At 32.8% G+C, this 17,078-nt stretch overlaps 1 protein-coding gene across 1 annotated transcript; it reads right to left on the minus strand.

The window, feature by feature from the left end:
• Positions 1-4,772: 4,772 nt before the first annotated feature.
• LOC124095777 (protein LEG1 homolog) lies at positions 4,773-16,349 on the minus strand. Its single transcript, XM_046449085.2, has 6 exons — positions 15,991-16,349; positions 14,973-15,059; positions 12,646-12,830; positions 12,046-12,182; positions 7,525-7,763; positions 4,773-4,948 (listed from the first exon to the last, which is right to left on the minus strand). Exons 1-6 carry the CDS (start codon positions 16,304-16,306, stop codon positions 4,842-4,844), a joined length of 1,071 nt encoding a protein of 356 aa, XP_046305041.1. The 5' UTR covers positions 16,307-16,349; the 3' UTR covers positions 4,773-4,841.
• Between the last annotated feature and the right edge of the window lie 729 nt (positions 16,350-17,078).

Here is a 17,078-nt window from a genome sequence, read left to right on the forward strand (position 1 = left end):
ATACAGCTGATCTGAAATGATCCCAATTATCAACAGAGAAGAATGTTCTAAGTTAAAGGGGTTTTTTTTGAGTAAAAATGCCAATTGTGACAGAGAGTTATACATTTTCTGCCCACCAAATCCCCATTAAAATGACAATAAGAAGAAATATAAGCAGAAAACAAAAAAGAAACTAAAAAATGTAAAAGCTGGAAAATGAAAAGAATAATTTAAATCCCCCAAACAGAGAGGAAAACTCACAATTAATGAAGATACAATTTGTAAAATTCTCACTTATTTAAGGCAGGACCTTGCCTTCTGGGAGAAAGGCGAGGCTAGAGTCAGGGAGGTGGGAAGTACACAGGTAAGCATGCACACAGTCACATCGGGACCTGCTGTTCACCCTGGGGTGGGTAGAGTAGAGGGTCAACTTGTCACAGTAGAAGGGAGGGACTGTGTCAAGGGAATGCAAGTGATCAAAGTTTCCAGGATGCTGAGACCCCGTCTCTAACTCTGTCTTCCCTCTCTTGACTTTAAGAATATCAGCAACCAGGTCATCACTTTCCCTGCAGGTGTCTGAAAGTCCCTCTTCTGGAGAACTGGAGAAACTCAAAGGATTAGGTCATTGATACCAGCTCAGAGCTTCTAAGTGCTACTTTTAAATATGTAAGGCAGGATGACTCAGTTAACCAGATACCTCAGGAGCCTCCACCATGGGAAAGATACACCAGAAAAAAAATAGCAAACAGTAGGGAAAAACTAAAGAGTAGGAGGGAGAGGTTGCATAGAAAGGATGTGCCATTGACTGTATATAGACTTTTCAACAGCAAAAGTGAAGTTAAAATTTAATGGAGAAATGACCAAGATGCTAAAAATTACCATTGTATTTTCCTGTACTGATCTAAAGCCTTAGTCATTAATAATGATAGAATAAAGTCTATTCATTGAGTGGACTCTCTCTCCACGCAAGAGGATAGAGGACAGTGTGGCTTCGGAGTTGATAATCAAGACCTCTGCAGACCAGGCAGGAAGCAGGTTCGATTTTATTGTGCAGTTACCATTATATAATCTCGGGCAGTAACTAAGCAGATTACAGGCAGCGACCAATGCAATTTCTGCTAACTGTCCTTGCAGTGACCAATTGAGGAGTGGGCTGTGGAGCAAGTGCAGGGACTGCAACACATGGCCTCGTGCCCAGGGCTGTACTGGGGTAAGCAGCCTGCCACTCATGAGCCTAGCATGGGGAGATGGCCTGCCACTGAGACCCCCTTAATGTATGCCATGTATGCAGTACTCCGTGCACTTGTCTCCACAATTCATATATACAGTGCAACAATTTTACTGATCATTTACATGTTCAGAATTGATTAGAGTGCCATATTACCAAAATTACCATATTACCTAATCAAAATAATGTATACCAAGAGATACAGAGATATGAAATTTAGAAATGGGTGATACAACACAAAATGGGCAGAAAGAATCCCCAGAGTGTAGTACTAGTCATCATAGGATCATCAATCAATCCTGTAAGTGGCTCTGAAACAGCTATTTAAGAAGAGGTTGTGGGTGGGATTCTTGAAGCTTCTAGCAACTTGAGAAGACAATTCCTTGCTGGTGCGGAATGCAATAGTGTTTCATACGCGGCCTACTAAGAATTCAAACATCCAGGGCCATGATCAAAATTTTCCAGGCCAAAGATTACAGGATATAGTGATGACAGACCAAATAATATAGACTCTGAGTATCAACATACTACTAAACAACTCTACAGACAGAGTACTGGTTATGAATGGCTTCAGTGTGTAGTGGGTACAATGTGGGCTAAACCATTAATTTCCACAGTGCTGATTCAAAGGACAATACCTAAAGCTAAAGATAAATGAAAAATTTATAAGAATATGCTTTAAAAATATCATAATAAATACACAAATAATCACAAGTGGTGAAAGTGGTGGTCTCTTTGGATACAGCACCCATTCGTTTTAAAAACACTAAAGAAAATAGGAATTTACCTCAACATCATAAAGGCTGAATGTGACAAACCTAAAACCAACATCATAATAAAAGGCAAAAAACTGAAAGTATTTCCTCTAAAATGAGGAATAAGACAAGAATGTCTATTCTCACCACTTCTATTCAACATAGTACTTGAAACTCTAGCTAGAGTGATTAACATGAAAAGAAAAGTCAAGGAATACCAATAGAAAAAGAAGCAGTCAAATTGTCTCTCTTTGCTGATGATATGATCCTACACATAAAGACCCAAAAAACTCCACAAGAAGACTTTTAAAGTAAAATAGCAGGTACAAGTTCAAAAAACAAATATCAAAATATTTCTTATGCATCAATACTGAGCTTGTTGGAAAAAAAAATCAGAAAAACAATTTCATTCACCATAGCCTCAAAAATAATTAAGTAAGTAAAAATACTTGAGAATAAATCCAATGAAGAAAGTGAAACACTTCTACAATAAAATGATAGAATACTAAAGAAAGAAATTGAAGAGCACCTTAGAAGATGAAAGATTTCCTATGTTCTTGAATACACAGGTGGACAAAAGAGTCATATTACCAAAATGGATCTACCGATTCAATGAAATCTACATGACTATACCAATGAGATTCTTCACAGCAATACAAAAATGCAGTCCTAAAATTCATATGGAAGAATAAAAGACCCAGAATAGCCAAAGCACTTTTGAGCAAAAGAGCAGTACAGGAGGGTATCACAATACCTGATCTCCAATTATGCTTCAGAACTAGAGTAAGAAAATCACGGTGGTTTTCCCATTAAAGTAGACATAAGTAGACAATTAAAATAGACAATGGAATGTAATGAAAGACTGACTTGGAAACAAATCCACATAAATAAAGTCATCTGATGCTTGACAAAGGTGTCAAAACCATATTTTATGGGCTGGGGTTGTGGCTCAGTGGTAGAGAGCTTGCCTAGCATGTGCAAGGCCCTGGATTTGATCTTCAGCACCACATAAAAATAAATAAATAAAATAAAGGCATTGTGTCCAACTACAACTAAAAAATAAATATATATTTTTTAAAAATACAGCATATTTTGGGAAAAACAGCCTTTTAAACAAATGGTGCTCAGAAAACTGGATATCCAGCTGTCTAGATCCCTCTCTCTCAATCTGCATAAAAGTCAACTGAATCAATCAGTAGGATAGTGTCAAGTTAAAAAGATTCTGCAGAGCAAAAGAAACAATAAAGACTATGAAGAGAGAGCTTAAAGAACGTGAGAAAATCTGTGGTGCTATCTTCCCAAAGGAGATTAATATTCAGAATATAGGAATAACTGAAGAAACCTATCACTAAAAGAAATAATCCAATCAATAAATGGGCAAATGAACTAAACAGACATTTCTCAAAAGAAGAAACAATAATGGCCAACAAATTTACAAAAAGAAAAAATGTTCTATATCCTTAGCAATCAGGGAAATGAAAATCAAAACTACACTGAGATCTCATCTCACTCCAATTAAAATGGCAATCAAGGATACAAATAACAATAAATGCTGGTGAGAATGTGGGGAAAATGTGCCCTTATACATTGTAGGTGGGACTGCAAATTAGTATAGCCATTTTGGAAGCAATATGAATATTCCTCAAACCACTAGGAATGGAATCACCATATGACCCAGCCATCCCACTCCTTTTTATTTATACAAAAGAACTAAAATCAGCATTCTATACTTCGTTATACAGGCATACCCATGTTTATAGCAGTGTAATTCACAGCAGCCAAGTTATGGAACCCACTTAGGTGTCTGTCAAGAGATGAATGGATATAGAAACTGTGACATATATAAACAACTGAGTTTTACTCAGTCATTAAGAGATGAAATTATGTCGTTTTCTTGCAAATGGATGTCACTGGAAATCATTAGGCTAAGTAAAATATGCCAGACTCAGAAAGTGAATGGTTGAATATTTTCTTTTGTATGTGGAAGATAGAGAGAAAATGCATAAAAGGAGAAATGGAAAAGGGATCTTATGAAAACAAAAGGGAGACTAACAAAGTACGGGTAGAGGATTGAGAGGGAGAATGAAAGGGAAGGCACGGGAAAGTACTGGGGAATGAAATCTACCAGATTATGCTATTTCATATACAAATATATCACAATAAGTTCAGTTTTTTTTTCTTTTTGTGGGAGGTCATGGGGAAGGTACCACAGATTGAACTCAGGGACATCCCACCACTGAGCCAAATCCCCAGCCCTATTTTGTATTTTACTTAAAAGACAGGGTCTCACTGAGTTGCTTAGCACCTCGTTTTTGCTGAGACTGACTTTGAACTTGTGATTCTCCTGCCTCAGCCTCATGAGCCTCTGGGAACATAGGAATGTGCTACCACACCCAGCTCCAGTTTTTATATATAGGTGTAGATGGCATTAATTAAAACAACAACAATAGTGGAGATAAGTAGAGCAAGTTGATCAGGGAAGAGAAGAGGGGAGGGAAAGTGAAGACACTAGGGAATGAGAGTGATCAAATTATATTTTGTGCATGAATGAATATGGCATAATGAATCCCACTAACATATATAATTATAATGCACAAATTTAAAAACATGAAAAATTTAAATCCTTAAGTTGTATTGCCTATCATAAACATATAGATATTTGCATATTCATATGTAAGTCTGACATTCTTTAGGATTAACTAGGCTTCAAGCGGATGTATAGTTAAAATGGGGTGGAGAGATTATGGCTCAATTCAGAAATTCTTAAACTTCAAGGGACTAGAAGGAACCAGATGAACTTTCATAGAATATTGATTTAACAATTTATTGCTTTTTATTATGAATTGAATTGACCAACATAATGAAACATGTTCCAGCCACTAAGTATTAGGTATTAAGAGTAGATTTTTAATAACGAGTCGTCCAAGAAACTGAGTTATTTTTGAAACATTCATGGCCTTCTTCCAAACTGTTAAAAATGAACCTCCTGTGAAAATAGAAACATTTGTGCTTCCAGTTAATAAAAATGTGAATACAACTCAGAAACCTCAAAATATACAAAATAAGTTTTTTTTAAATTACAAGGTTTATAGAATATCATTATAGCTCTACCTGACAATTACATTTGGCATAGAAACAAGAAAATGTGAAGGAAATGGATCTGACAAAATATTATCAAACAATGCTATAACCACCATATTATATGGAATCAATATAGGATAATTTCTAAGTATGATTATGCTATTTTAAATTTTAAAAATTAAGACCCACAGCCATGCCCTTCTTACCCCTGCTTAGAATGTTTTGTTTTCTGGTTTAAAGGTTTTGCTAAAAGGAAGGAGAGTAGGTAACTGTTCATTATTCAAATGACAATAAAACTAAGAAATATCTGGCAAGTTTATAACCCTGGGCTTAGAGTCAGTGCAAGAAAAGATGGTTTGAAGCTAATGCATCTACCCAATTCTAATTCTAACATGCTGATATTTAAATGTATAATATTTATATAATATTTGATAGCTTAAATTTTTAAGGAAGAAATGACTATATAGTGAAAAATATTCCCTCAGGGATTCAAGCTAGCCTCTAGTTTAAATCTGTTTTAGATCTAATATAAGGTGTATGACTTTGGGCAGTTATTCATCTTCAATGGAACTTTTAACTCAAAAATAAGGATATTTATCACCCACTTTGTATAATTGTTATAGACATTAAATGAAACGATATATGAAGATTTTTTTTCATTATATTTACCTGATGATCAATAAATATATAACTGCCTTTCTCTATTCCTGGTCTTTCTACTTTCACCTCAACCATCTCTATTACTCATTATATTCTCTATCTTGATGGACAACGTTAACTTACACTCCTCTAACTGAACAAATAAAAAAATCAGTGAGTCATCTTCCATGCCCCTGGTAAAATACAATTGCCAAGTGTTAATGATCTGATATCTTCAGCCCCATTGAAATCTGTCTTGTCATGTTGACTTCCACAGCTATTGCCATATTAATCTTGTGACTCTTATCAAGAGTTCCAGATTCAGACCCTTACAATTTACCCTCCAATATCTTTAGTCTTTGTAGCTTCTAAGCCTAAGACATTATATCACTTCCATGCTTAAGACGTATTAGCTCTCCTTTAATCAGTCCAAACATGAGGGAACTGTGCAACTCACAGTGATTCCCACAGTTATATATCTATAGATGCTCATTTTCTTTGGGAAAACCACCCTTCCCTCTCTGATGTAGACTCATGATCAATGGAGATAGCAACCTCTTATGTATTCCCTTTTTCCTGTATTACAATTATGGATCAGAACTTGGGCATCTGCCTTCAGTTCAGCCATTTTTACTCTAGTATCTAGTGTTTAACCTAGATACCAGAGTAAAAATGACAAAATAATCATATGTTCAGTGCACAGGAAGAAACTAACAAGTTAATCATTATATGATGTACACAATGGAAAGGGTAATACTGGAAAGTCTACTTTAATATAATAAGGGATAAGGATGCAATTCTTGGTACAGACAGGTTAGTCAACAGAATGGTCAGAGTTGTGGTCAGAGAAAGTAAACCTTTAGAGAAATTGAAAAGAGGTGCAGGGGTCCATCACTGAAGGAATGCAGGGAGGTGGATAATTATAGATAGTATGCCATGCCTGGGAACTGTGTACCCAGTCTGACAGCAATGGTATGGTGCTACAGAGGCAAGGGAGAGGTACAGAGAAATAATACAGGGTATGATTATCACAGATTGCTGGATTTTAATCTTAAATCAGAAATCAGAATGCTTTTAGGATAACAAAAACAATTTAAGATACATATAAGATATTGATTTTAGAAATGCTGTTACTGCAGTAGCTAAATGATATATTGAGAATGATTTATCCAAAATCTAATTAAGATCACATAAAGAAATAATAATGAAACTTTTTGAGAAATGATAGTTTCCCTAGAAAAATCCAGATAATAGAGAGGAGGGAATAAAATAAAGTCTGAAAAGACTGAAAATGAAAGAACTTCATACTTTAGGAGAAACAACTTATAGAGGAGCATGAGTGTATGATACAGAAAATGTAAAATATCTGTGAGATACATAACTGAAAATTTCCCAGTGTTAATGTAAGGGCAAGTGTTTCAGAGTTAATGTTTGATAGTTAGGTCGTGGCCAGATATACCAATGACCATACTGGCATTAATGCAAACAGACTGCTCAGGTGTTTTATCCAGAAAGAGTGAAAAGAGCATCAGGCTGAAGACAGAAATTATCCTAAAAAATGGAGGAAATGGAAAAGCCTAGAACAAACAAAACGTACTTTGTTAGTGATATGGGGAATGAGTTAGCTCCCTCTGTGCTTTTTCCATATGCTATATCAAAGTAATATATTAGTGTATTAATGAAAATATACTGTGATCATTTATATATCTATTTTACTTAGTATGAGGTCTTAACTTTTTTTTACAATAATTACATTCAGCTTACTAAAAGAATGATAACCAATAATTCTTATATGACTTTGAGTCATTCAAGTTTTGATTGCATTACATTTTATAAGCATACCTGTCATTTGATTTATGTTAGAAATGAGTGTAACTGAGGACATCAGTGCTTTTTCTCGTATGTTGAAGTCACTTGTGAGAATTGGATCATCTTCATCTGTGAGTGGCCTATGTGGGAAACCCACTAGAAATTCTGCTGAACTTTCAAAGAAAGAGTGATATATTGCTGCTGCACAAAATTCTATGGCAAGTAGAAAATTGAAAGTGAAGTCTCTTTCAGTTGCAGAAGAATATTGGAATCTAAAAGAGATAATTAGCAACATGAGTTACAAAATACTTTATTATAAATGCAAATAAAAGACCAAATGTGTTTTTTTCCTGTGTTCCTTAGATTTAGTATGCAATTTACTGACCAGTTTACTCACCAGAATCTACAACACCTCATGTGGGAGTTAATCCCCACAATATCTTCTGTATTCTACCTGGCTGAACAATCTCTTGAACAGAGAAAGAGAAGCCTAAATTTTGAATTATAATTTTGAAAAATATAGCATATAGCAATCCCTCTCTTAACTTCCATAAGATTTATTCTTCTCCATTCCCCATTGTATTTCTCCTATAGTTAATTTCTACCATACTCACTTCTTTGAGCATTAATTGCTATAAATGAAGGAAGCTCAGGGACTGGGTAAAATGAATTAACATAATAAGTAGAGGGTTATCTGACAGTAATTTCTTAGAATTTTCCAACAAAAAGCACATTTTACACTAATGCTTATTAAATTCAGATTGTTAGAATATATTTTCATTTATGGAAAGTAAGAAATGGATTCAGAATTTGCTATAGTATCAAAGTAACTTCTTGGTTGTGACTTGGGTAATAAGCAGTTCCACCTTTCTTTTGATTCCACTTCATTTAAAGTTTTGAAGTTACAAATTGAAATATAATTCTTTATTGCAAAAAGTAACTGTAAAAATTTAATAAAATATAATATTAAAATTATATGTTTGATGATATCAGAGAGACAACAAATTTTGAGAAATTATAAAAATGGAATTTAGAATTGTAATGCAAAATAATAATAATAATAATAATAATAGAGTTCATGTAAAAATAAATAAATAAAAATTTAAAAAAATGGAATTTAGAAAAAAAGGAAGCCATGTGGTAAGTATGATATATGTGGATATTGTCCACTCAAAATAATAGATGTTTTTGAGTGTATCCATTTTCTAATCCACATCTTCTTTTGCCTTTGAAGACTGTTGTGCAAATGTTGAGAAGATGAGAAGAGTCTGAAGAATCATAGACTAGGAGAAGAAATATTATAGTTAATGACTAATTACATAGGAGATGCCCTGATATATATTCCTAAATTTCATTTAGGACCAGGCATAAAAATAATTCTCCGTGTAGTGGAATAATACCATCCATAGGCAAAAATTTTCCCTACAATTTTCAATTGAATTTTCTAGCACACATCCAATATATCTGAGTAAATAAGAAAATAAATATCTGAAAAGCAAGAGGAAACACACAAACAGATACATGGGCATTCATGAATAACAAGATGCAAAAGAGATACATATATTGGAGCCATTAGGGGTGGACTTTAAAATAGACATAATAATGAAGGGTAAGTTGATAAATTTTAGAAGACAGCTTATATAAAAATTTAATCAAATGGAATTCCAATAGTAAATTTGTAATAACAACTTAAGATTTCAGTGGAAGAATTTAACAGCAGAGCACATGTAGCAGGCAGAATGAAACAAAAAATAACATTGTATCATGTATCAGAAGATGAGAAAGAAAAATAACATAGAAAAAAGAGATGAAAGTAATGAAAGTACATAAAATCATGAAAATTTCCTGTGGTACAAGAACAAAAGGTTTAATCTATATTTAAGGAAGTTTCTTAAAAAGAGCATTTTTACAAATCAATAAAATCAATATTGGAAAAGAAAGTGACTGAAAATTTTCCAAAACTAATGAAAGATACCCAGCTACAAATCTAGCAGCTACAAATTCCAAGCAGATTCATTACAGAAAATATGTCAAGGAATATAAAAGCAAAATTACAGAAAAGGCAAAGAAAACATTTAAAATTGGACAAAAAAAGTCTAAAAGTAATCAATAGAAAGTTAGCTTTAGATTTTAAAAGTGGACATAAGAAGTAACCTAGAAAAAAACTTCCTAATAGAAAATGTAGTTAAATATATATGCATATATAATATACATATTTATACATGAATACACAAATTTATAAAATTGAGTTATATAACAAATTAAAATATTCTTTAGAAATAAAAGCAAAAATCATAAAATTTTAGACAAACAAATTGAGAGTATTTGTGATCAGAAATCTGAAAGAAAGCAATTTCTAAAAGGACTTCTAAGGAGAAAAAAAACAATATACTAGAAGATGATTTAGAGATGTCAAATGAAATATAGAGGAATGGGAAAAAATATAATTCAGGTGCTGCTAAACAAATGTTACTTTTTAAAATAATTACTTGTAATAATATTTATCAAGTTAAATTACTACAATTGTACACCTTTCCCTTTTCACAAATAGTGAAGTCTCTATATTTACCTCCTTCAGAATATCAAACTTAACAAAGAGCAAAGCATGAATATAAGTGACTTATAGACACCTACTTCATTGGAGTACATATGGGAAATTTCTAAATTTGTTGCTCCAAAAACCAAGACTCAACAAATCACAATGGATTAACATCATACAAAATTATTTTTTTTACATCACAAAAGATTCATAACAACAACAAAAACCCCAGGAAACTTCACATACTTTATATATTTGGAAATAAAGTAATACATTGAAACTAGGTTGAAGAAAAATTCACAATAAAAATTAGAAAATAACATTTATTAAATGTAATGAAAACATGACATACTAAAATTTGTGGGATATAGGTAAAATCATATCTAAAAGAACGCTATACTCAATGCATCTGAATTATCTACAATTTCATTTCTTTTTTTTTAAATAACTTTTATTTATTTATTTTTATGTGGTACTGAGGATCGAACCCAGGGCCTTACACATGCGAGGTGGTCACTCTACCGCTGAGCCATAACCCCAGCTTCTACATTTTCATTTCTTGATATGAGTAAAAATAACAAATGAAAACAAATTAGCTGAAAAAGGCAAAATTACAGTTAGGAGAAAAATTAAATAAAATATAAGCCTCAAATAGAATTCTAGAAGTGAAAAATCATTCTTAGATAAAATGTGAGAAAGAAATTATACCAATTTTACACAAAATCTTCTAGAGGTAGTTTACAACTCATTCTCTGAGCCAGCATATCTCTTTATAGTCAAAGTTAGACAAAATAGGAAAAGCAAATATCCAGAAAATATTGCTGAAGAGTGTAGATAAAAAATTAACTATTTCAGTTTATCAGATGAAGTAACAGATAAATAGATAACCATATTATGGCAATTTGATTTATTCCAGAGGTGAAAGATGAATATGTCATCTGAAGCCAATCTATTTTTCACATTAACCAAAAAATGAAGAAAAAAGTCACATGATTTTCTAAATATCTGCAAAAATTATGTAGTGATTCAATGTCTATTGATAAGCAAAAATAGCAAGCTAAGAGTCGAAGAACAGATGTTATCAGACAAAAGTTATCTATCATAATTCTTATCCTAATTTTACCGCTTTTATTCAACATTGTACAGCAATGCAATTAGACAATAAAATTAAGCATCACAATTTTAAAGGAATAAATTCCCAATATTTACATAGTAATTTATATGTGTAGAATATGAAAAAAACCTTCTAACCTATTAGAAAGTAATAAGTGAAGATAGCAAGATTCTCAGATATTAAATTATCCAAAAAAATCACTTGTATTTGTACATATACAAGTAGCAAAATAAATGGAAAAATATTATTTACATGAAATGGCACAACTTCACTAATAAGGCATGGACTAATGGGGATAATTGTAGGCTCGTGGGTGTGGTTGAAGGAAGCAGGTCACTGGGGACATGGCCTAGTTTACACCTGTCTATCTCTTCCTTCTGCTCTCTCTCCCACCCCTCCCCCTCTGCTTTCCAGCTGCAATGAGCTAAGCAGTTTTTCTCCACCATGCCTTTCCACCATGCCCTTCCACCATAATGTTCTGCCTCATCTCAAGGTCAGAGCAAAAGAGTCAGTCAATCATAAACTGGGACCTATGAAACCACGACCCCCAAATAAACTTTTCCTCCTCTAAGTTATTCTTGTCAGGTATTTTGATTGCAATGATGAAAAGCTGACTGATTCAGACATAAGAACTATTTTAATATGAACAATATTGTCAGAGAATACCATGAAACTTCGTTCTGAAAGAAGTGAATACATACAAGATCCTTTTATTCTTCTTTGGTGGATGAAATGACTGTAATTTGAGTTGCAGATAAAAATGGTAAAGCTATTTTCTAAACATTCTGGAAAATATGAAAACTGTATATTTAAGGGAAAAAAGCAAACACCATACATATTATACAGTACAAACTAGAAAGAAACTGATATTTAATTGTATCACAGAAGGTAATTATCTTACATGTCATTGAACATTGGTTTTCCAATGTCAATGAGGGCTTGATGGGCATCCCACATGTAAAGTATTGCTGTGTCTTTATCAGTGTTGTACACAGGAGTACCTCCAACAATGGACAATATCTTCCTGGACTGCAAATACTTCAGAAAAAAATATGATCAATTGTGAATAGAATTCAAAGCCAAATTAAAATAAATTTAATCACTCTGCTCACAAACTCCCGACTGAGAAATACTAGACTAGATGATTGTCTAGACATAGATTTATTATCAAAAAAAATTTAACAATTGAAAATGGCATTAACTTATCATTTTCTTTACACAAAGATTTATGCCAATTTGCTTATAAAAATTATAATTTGATACTTATTTTTATATCAATTTTACTGAAAAACACTTTTAAAAATAAAGTTATACTAGCTTATTGCTACTTTTCCATTTAGTATCATTTTAAGATACCAAGAAGAATATTTCCAGAAAGGGATGTCATTCTATACTAATAATTGTAAATGTTTAGTAAATTTTAAAACCATAAATCTAATGAAAGATGTTTACTGTCTTTATTCATGCAACTCAGAAAAAAAAAATCACTGCATTCTTTTACCTGGTAAAACTTTTTGGCTGTATCCATAGCTTGTGGGAAGGATGCATGACATTCCTCAATAGAATAACAGAAGTAAGACCTGTGTTCTTCTGGAGATAGAAACACTATCTCCTGTGATATATTTCTCAAAAACCCAGATTCAATTGCAGCAAGAAAATATATCGTAAGCACATAGAAATTAAAGCCTACAAAGTAATAGAAGAAAGGTGTCTAGAATTAATATCTATTCAAGAGAGGAACTAGAGAAAGGACTATGGCTCTGCCTATGTAACTCCGTCAGTTTATTCCACAAACTATTGTATTGGAATTTGTTCTCTAAGAAATACAAAAGATTGAAAGAAATTAGGGTTAATCATAGTCAGGAAATCTTTCATGCTGGGGGATTGTTGGTGCACATAGTTACAAATATACATAAATCTCCCTAATTAAACCAATTTCCCAAATATAGATGTTGTATATTTCCTCCTCAAACAGGAAGCATATAAAAAAGATGTGGCAAAGGAAAATATTTCCCTCAGTTGGTGTATATATGTATGTACATAATATTTAATACTTATAACTTGTGGAAACTCTTTGCCTAAATTGAGGAAGAAGTTTTGAATTTATTTGTTTCCCACCCTCCTTTTAGTTCTTTGTGATATCCATGTTTCTTTTAAAAAAAAAATTAAAATATGTTCTAATTAGTTATGCACGACAGTAGTATAAATAAAGTATAACTTCTCATTCTTTTGGTTGTACATGTTGCAGAATCACACTGGTCATGTAATTCATACATGTGCATAGGGTAATAAAGTCCAATTCATTCTATTATCCTTCCTTCTCCATACCTCTTCCCCTCCCTTCACTCCCCTCTGCCTAATACAAGTGCCTCTATTCTTCCCTAGCAAACCTCCTCCCCTTATTGTGAATTAGCATCCATGTATCAGAAAAAAAATTGGGGCTTTGGTTTTTTGGGATTGACTTATTTCTTATTTCCTTTCTATCCAACCTGCTGGACATTTCCTTAACTTTAAATTCAATATATTTCTTTAGATTCTTAAGGCTAACTCATTTCAACCAAGGGCTCACTCTTAGACTCCTACACAAAGAGTGAGCAATTTCTCTGTTTGGATTGTTTATCTATTTCTGAGTTCCTGTGTTCACCTTGTGTAATAGGACTCTATCAGCTTCCAGGCCTGGGTTTATCATAAACCGATTTCTCAGAGGGACTTCTGTGGTCACAGGTATGATTCAATCCCTTCTGTCAGTGTAGTACATCCTCTGGTTGTTAAGTTTCTGCTTAACAACCAGAGAATAGTTTTGGTTGTCGATATGATTGATAATGAGAAGCAAAGATAAATATGACACAAAACATGAGGGCAAAAACAAGTCATGGACAAAGGATTGCAAGGAATATTCTTCTGTCATGTGGATGATAAGTTATTTCCTCATTATTCAAAGCCTGATATGCTCGATAATTTTATTCCACTTATTTATACTTTAACATGAATCATCACAACTGAATAATTGCTAATAAAATCCTTACTTTGATTTGTCTGTAATAGACCTAAAAGACCTCTATTAATTACAAAGTGTGACCATCCTTTTGAAATGTGCATTTATAAGATTCACTTTTAAAAATTTTGTCTTTAGTGGATTTTATTTGGGAATGAACCTTGGAGAATCTACATATACATTACAACTAGCCTATAGTAAAATTCTACCAGAAGGACTGAAAAAATCTTACAGTTGCAAATGTGAAATCACTATCAAGTTATTTTTTTTTAATTCTTTCTTGCAGATTAGGGGTTTAGGAAGGCAAGCTGTCACAGCAATTATAAAATAGACTTTAGAGGTAGAAGGATGATTGGGATCTATTACTGTCTTTATACAAAGAAACAAATTACTCAACTTCTTTTACATTCTATTTGATGATCTATATTATAGGAATAGTAATATGGTGGTAAATATTGAATTAAAATAATTCTCTGAAGGGGCTTTGGTAAAGTTCTAGAGTATAGTTCAGTGTGAAATAAATTGTAGAATTGGGAAAGGAGCTGAGAGTATGTGGAAAAAGCATCAGAAACATCAGAAGTCTGTATTCTTTAATATATAACTAAACATAATAATATGTTATATATTATAATTTAGAAATGACCATCATAAGAGTTATCTTTCCTATTATTTTTTTCTCATTAGAACTGATTAATCCCTAGGGAGATTAGAGAGAAAACTGCATATTGTTACAAAGGAAATGTCAGGATTCACCTAACTCATCCTGTATGATATAAAAATAGAATAAGCCTCATGGCCACAGATCATAAAGGATCATGGGGCATAACACTTACCTCCCCAGCCACTGTCAATTGATATACAGCCAGGGAATTCACCCTCATATGCACAGACTGAACTATTAGAAGGCTTGACAAATCGACCTACAAAATAAACAGAGTAGATTTTTAAAAACCCTCTAAAATGAAGTTTAAACTTTATAATAGAGAATCATGAAAAAGAGGTGAAAAGATACACAGGTTCCTTGAACAAAAATAAATAAATTAATTAATTTTAAAAAGAAGGAGGAGGAGGAGGAGAAAGGAGGATTAATTCTTGCTGGTGATGTTATCCATAGTACCTCATTTATTTACACGTACTTTTGAGTGTTGGAAGATTTTCAAAGACATCAAGTCTGTAAAAGTCTCTCTTGACTAAGCAGAACCAACAGAACATTTCACTTCCAAGGCAGCCTCTGAGTCAACTGGTTCTTCCTAAATAAACTAAGAACTTCCTAAAATAATTAACTGTACAAAAAGTGATTTTCTGCATCAAGGTATGACATTCTAATACTTCTTTCTTTCTGAGCTCAGATTGAGTTTCTTAGTGGTCTGGTCACGTCCACAGAAGACAGATTTGAAATATAATTTCAGGAAACATATTACACTTCAGTTAGGCAACCTCAGTAATAAGAAAACTGGTCTAAGGATTAGAAAGAAGTTATGCTAGGTAGAAAAATGCTCTTAGACAGAGGAAGAAAAAAAAGAACTTTCTAAAAATGCTGAGTTCCACATTGAAGCATCTAATCTCTGCTTGGTTTTCCCAACCTAGTTGTTTCAGTACAAGAAGTGAGTAGTTTATTCACTAGTAATGATCTTCCCTATTTTCTTTCCAAAGGAATTCAATACTGAGTGTGATGTCTTAGCTTCTCTTTCCATTAATATTATATGAGGCAAAACCCAGGCTTTTCAGAGAAAGTATATTGTTTCCTTTATTTTGTATAAAATTTCACCCTTGGTCTTAAACACCTTAAAACTCTTAGTAATGAAGAAAGAAAGATGCGAAATTTATTGGAAATAATTAAAATATACATACCTGTTTTATATAGCTTTCCATAAAATAAGGTGAGTCCCCACAGCACGTTGCCTGTATCATTTTTTCCAAATTGAACAAAATATTTGTTTGATTCTCTTATAAGGATTTTATATATTTGCAGTCGATCCTTATACTTCCAGAGATCAATGATTATTTTATTATCCTGTACTGGAAATTCTGCTATGTCCCCATTAATCTGGTCCCAAAAAGGAGGGTATCTGTCATTTCCATCTGTGACTGACCCTGGAATTTGGGCTGATCCCACAGAAAAGCAGCTAAGGAATAGAAAAGTGGGGATCACCAAAGCAGACCACATCTTCTCACTGCCTTTGGGATTAAGCCTAAGTCTCAAATGAGAGCAAATTATATAGCAAGTGAAAGTCAAACAATCCCTCTGCCAATTCAAGAACAAATCTCTGATCAGACAGTAAGCTGATCAAAGTGCACTTATGTAACTAATTCGCAAATAAATGGGCATCTTCCAACGTATATTTAGTAACTAAAATGGTTGAAGGCTATTTCAAAATGCTTCAAGGAAGTAATTTGAATAGAATATTTACTGCAAATAGTCAAATGGTCAATTATTTCTTATAGTTTAAATTAAACGTGGTCAAGTTTTCCAAAATAATGCTGTAAGTATTTATTCAACCCAAATTAGTACTTTAAATATTTTGCAAAGACTGTCTCCCATTTGACAATGATCAGCCAAAACAAAACAAAAAACAAAAACAAAGAGAAAGAAATCAAATAAGTTTTGCCTTGGATAGATTAAAAGATAAAATTAAACTCTATATTTAATATCATATATTAATACATTTTCTTTCTTTCTTTCTTGAAAGGCCCTTTTAAATCATTGTTATATGTAATCTTGCAATAATTCTATGAGAAATACATTTCTACCACCATTTGAAAGATTATAAAAAACAGTAGAGCCAAAACAAAAGATTTAAGTACCATTGACTGGGGTTTACACAGGATATAAACTGTTTGCATTTCTTTTCTTTTATTTCCTTTTTATTTTTATTTTTTTTGGGGGGTATGGGAGTACCAGGGATTGAACTCAGGGGCACTCAGCCACATCCCCAGCA

Source organism: Marmota monax, unplaced genomic scaffold (assembly GCF_021218885.2).
Source record: "Marmota monax isolate L192 unplaced genomic scaffold, Marmota_monax_Labrador192_F-V1.1 WCK01_AAM20220418_F8-fsc00030, whole genome shotgun sequence".
Lineage (NCBI taxonomy): Eukaryota > Metazoa > Chordata > Mammalia > Rodentia > Sciuridae > Marmota > Marmota monax.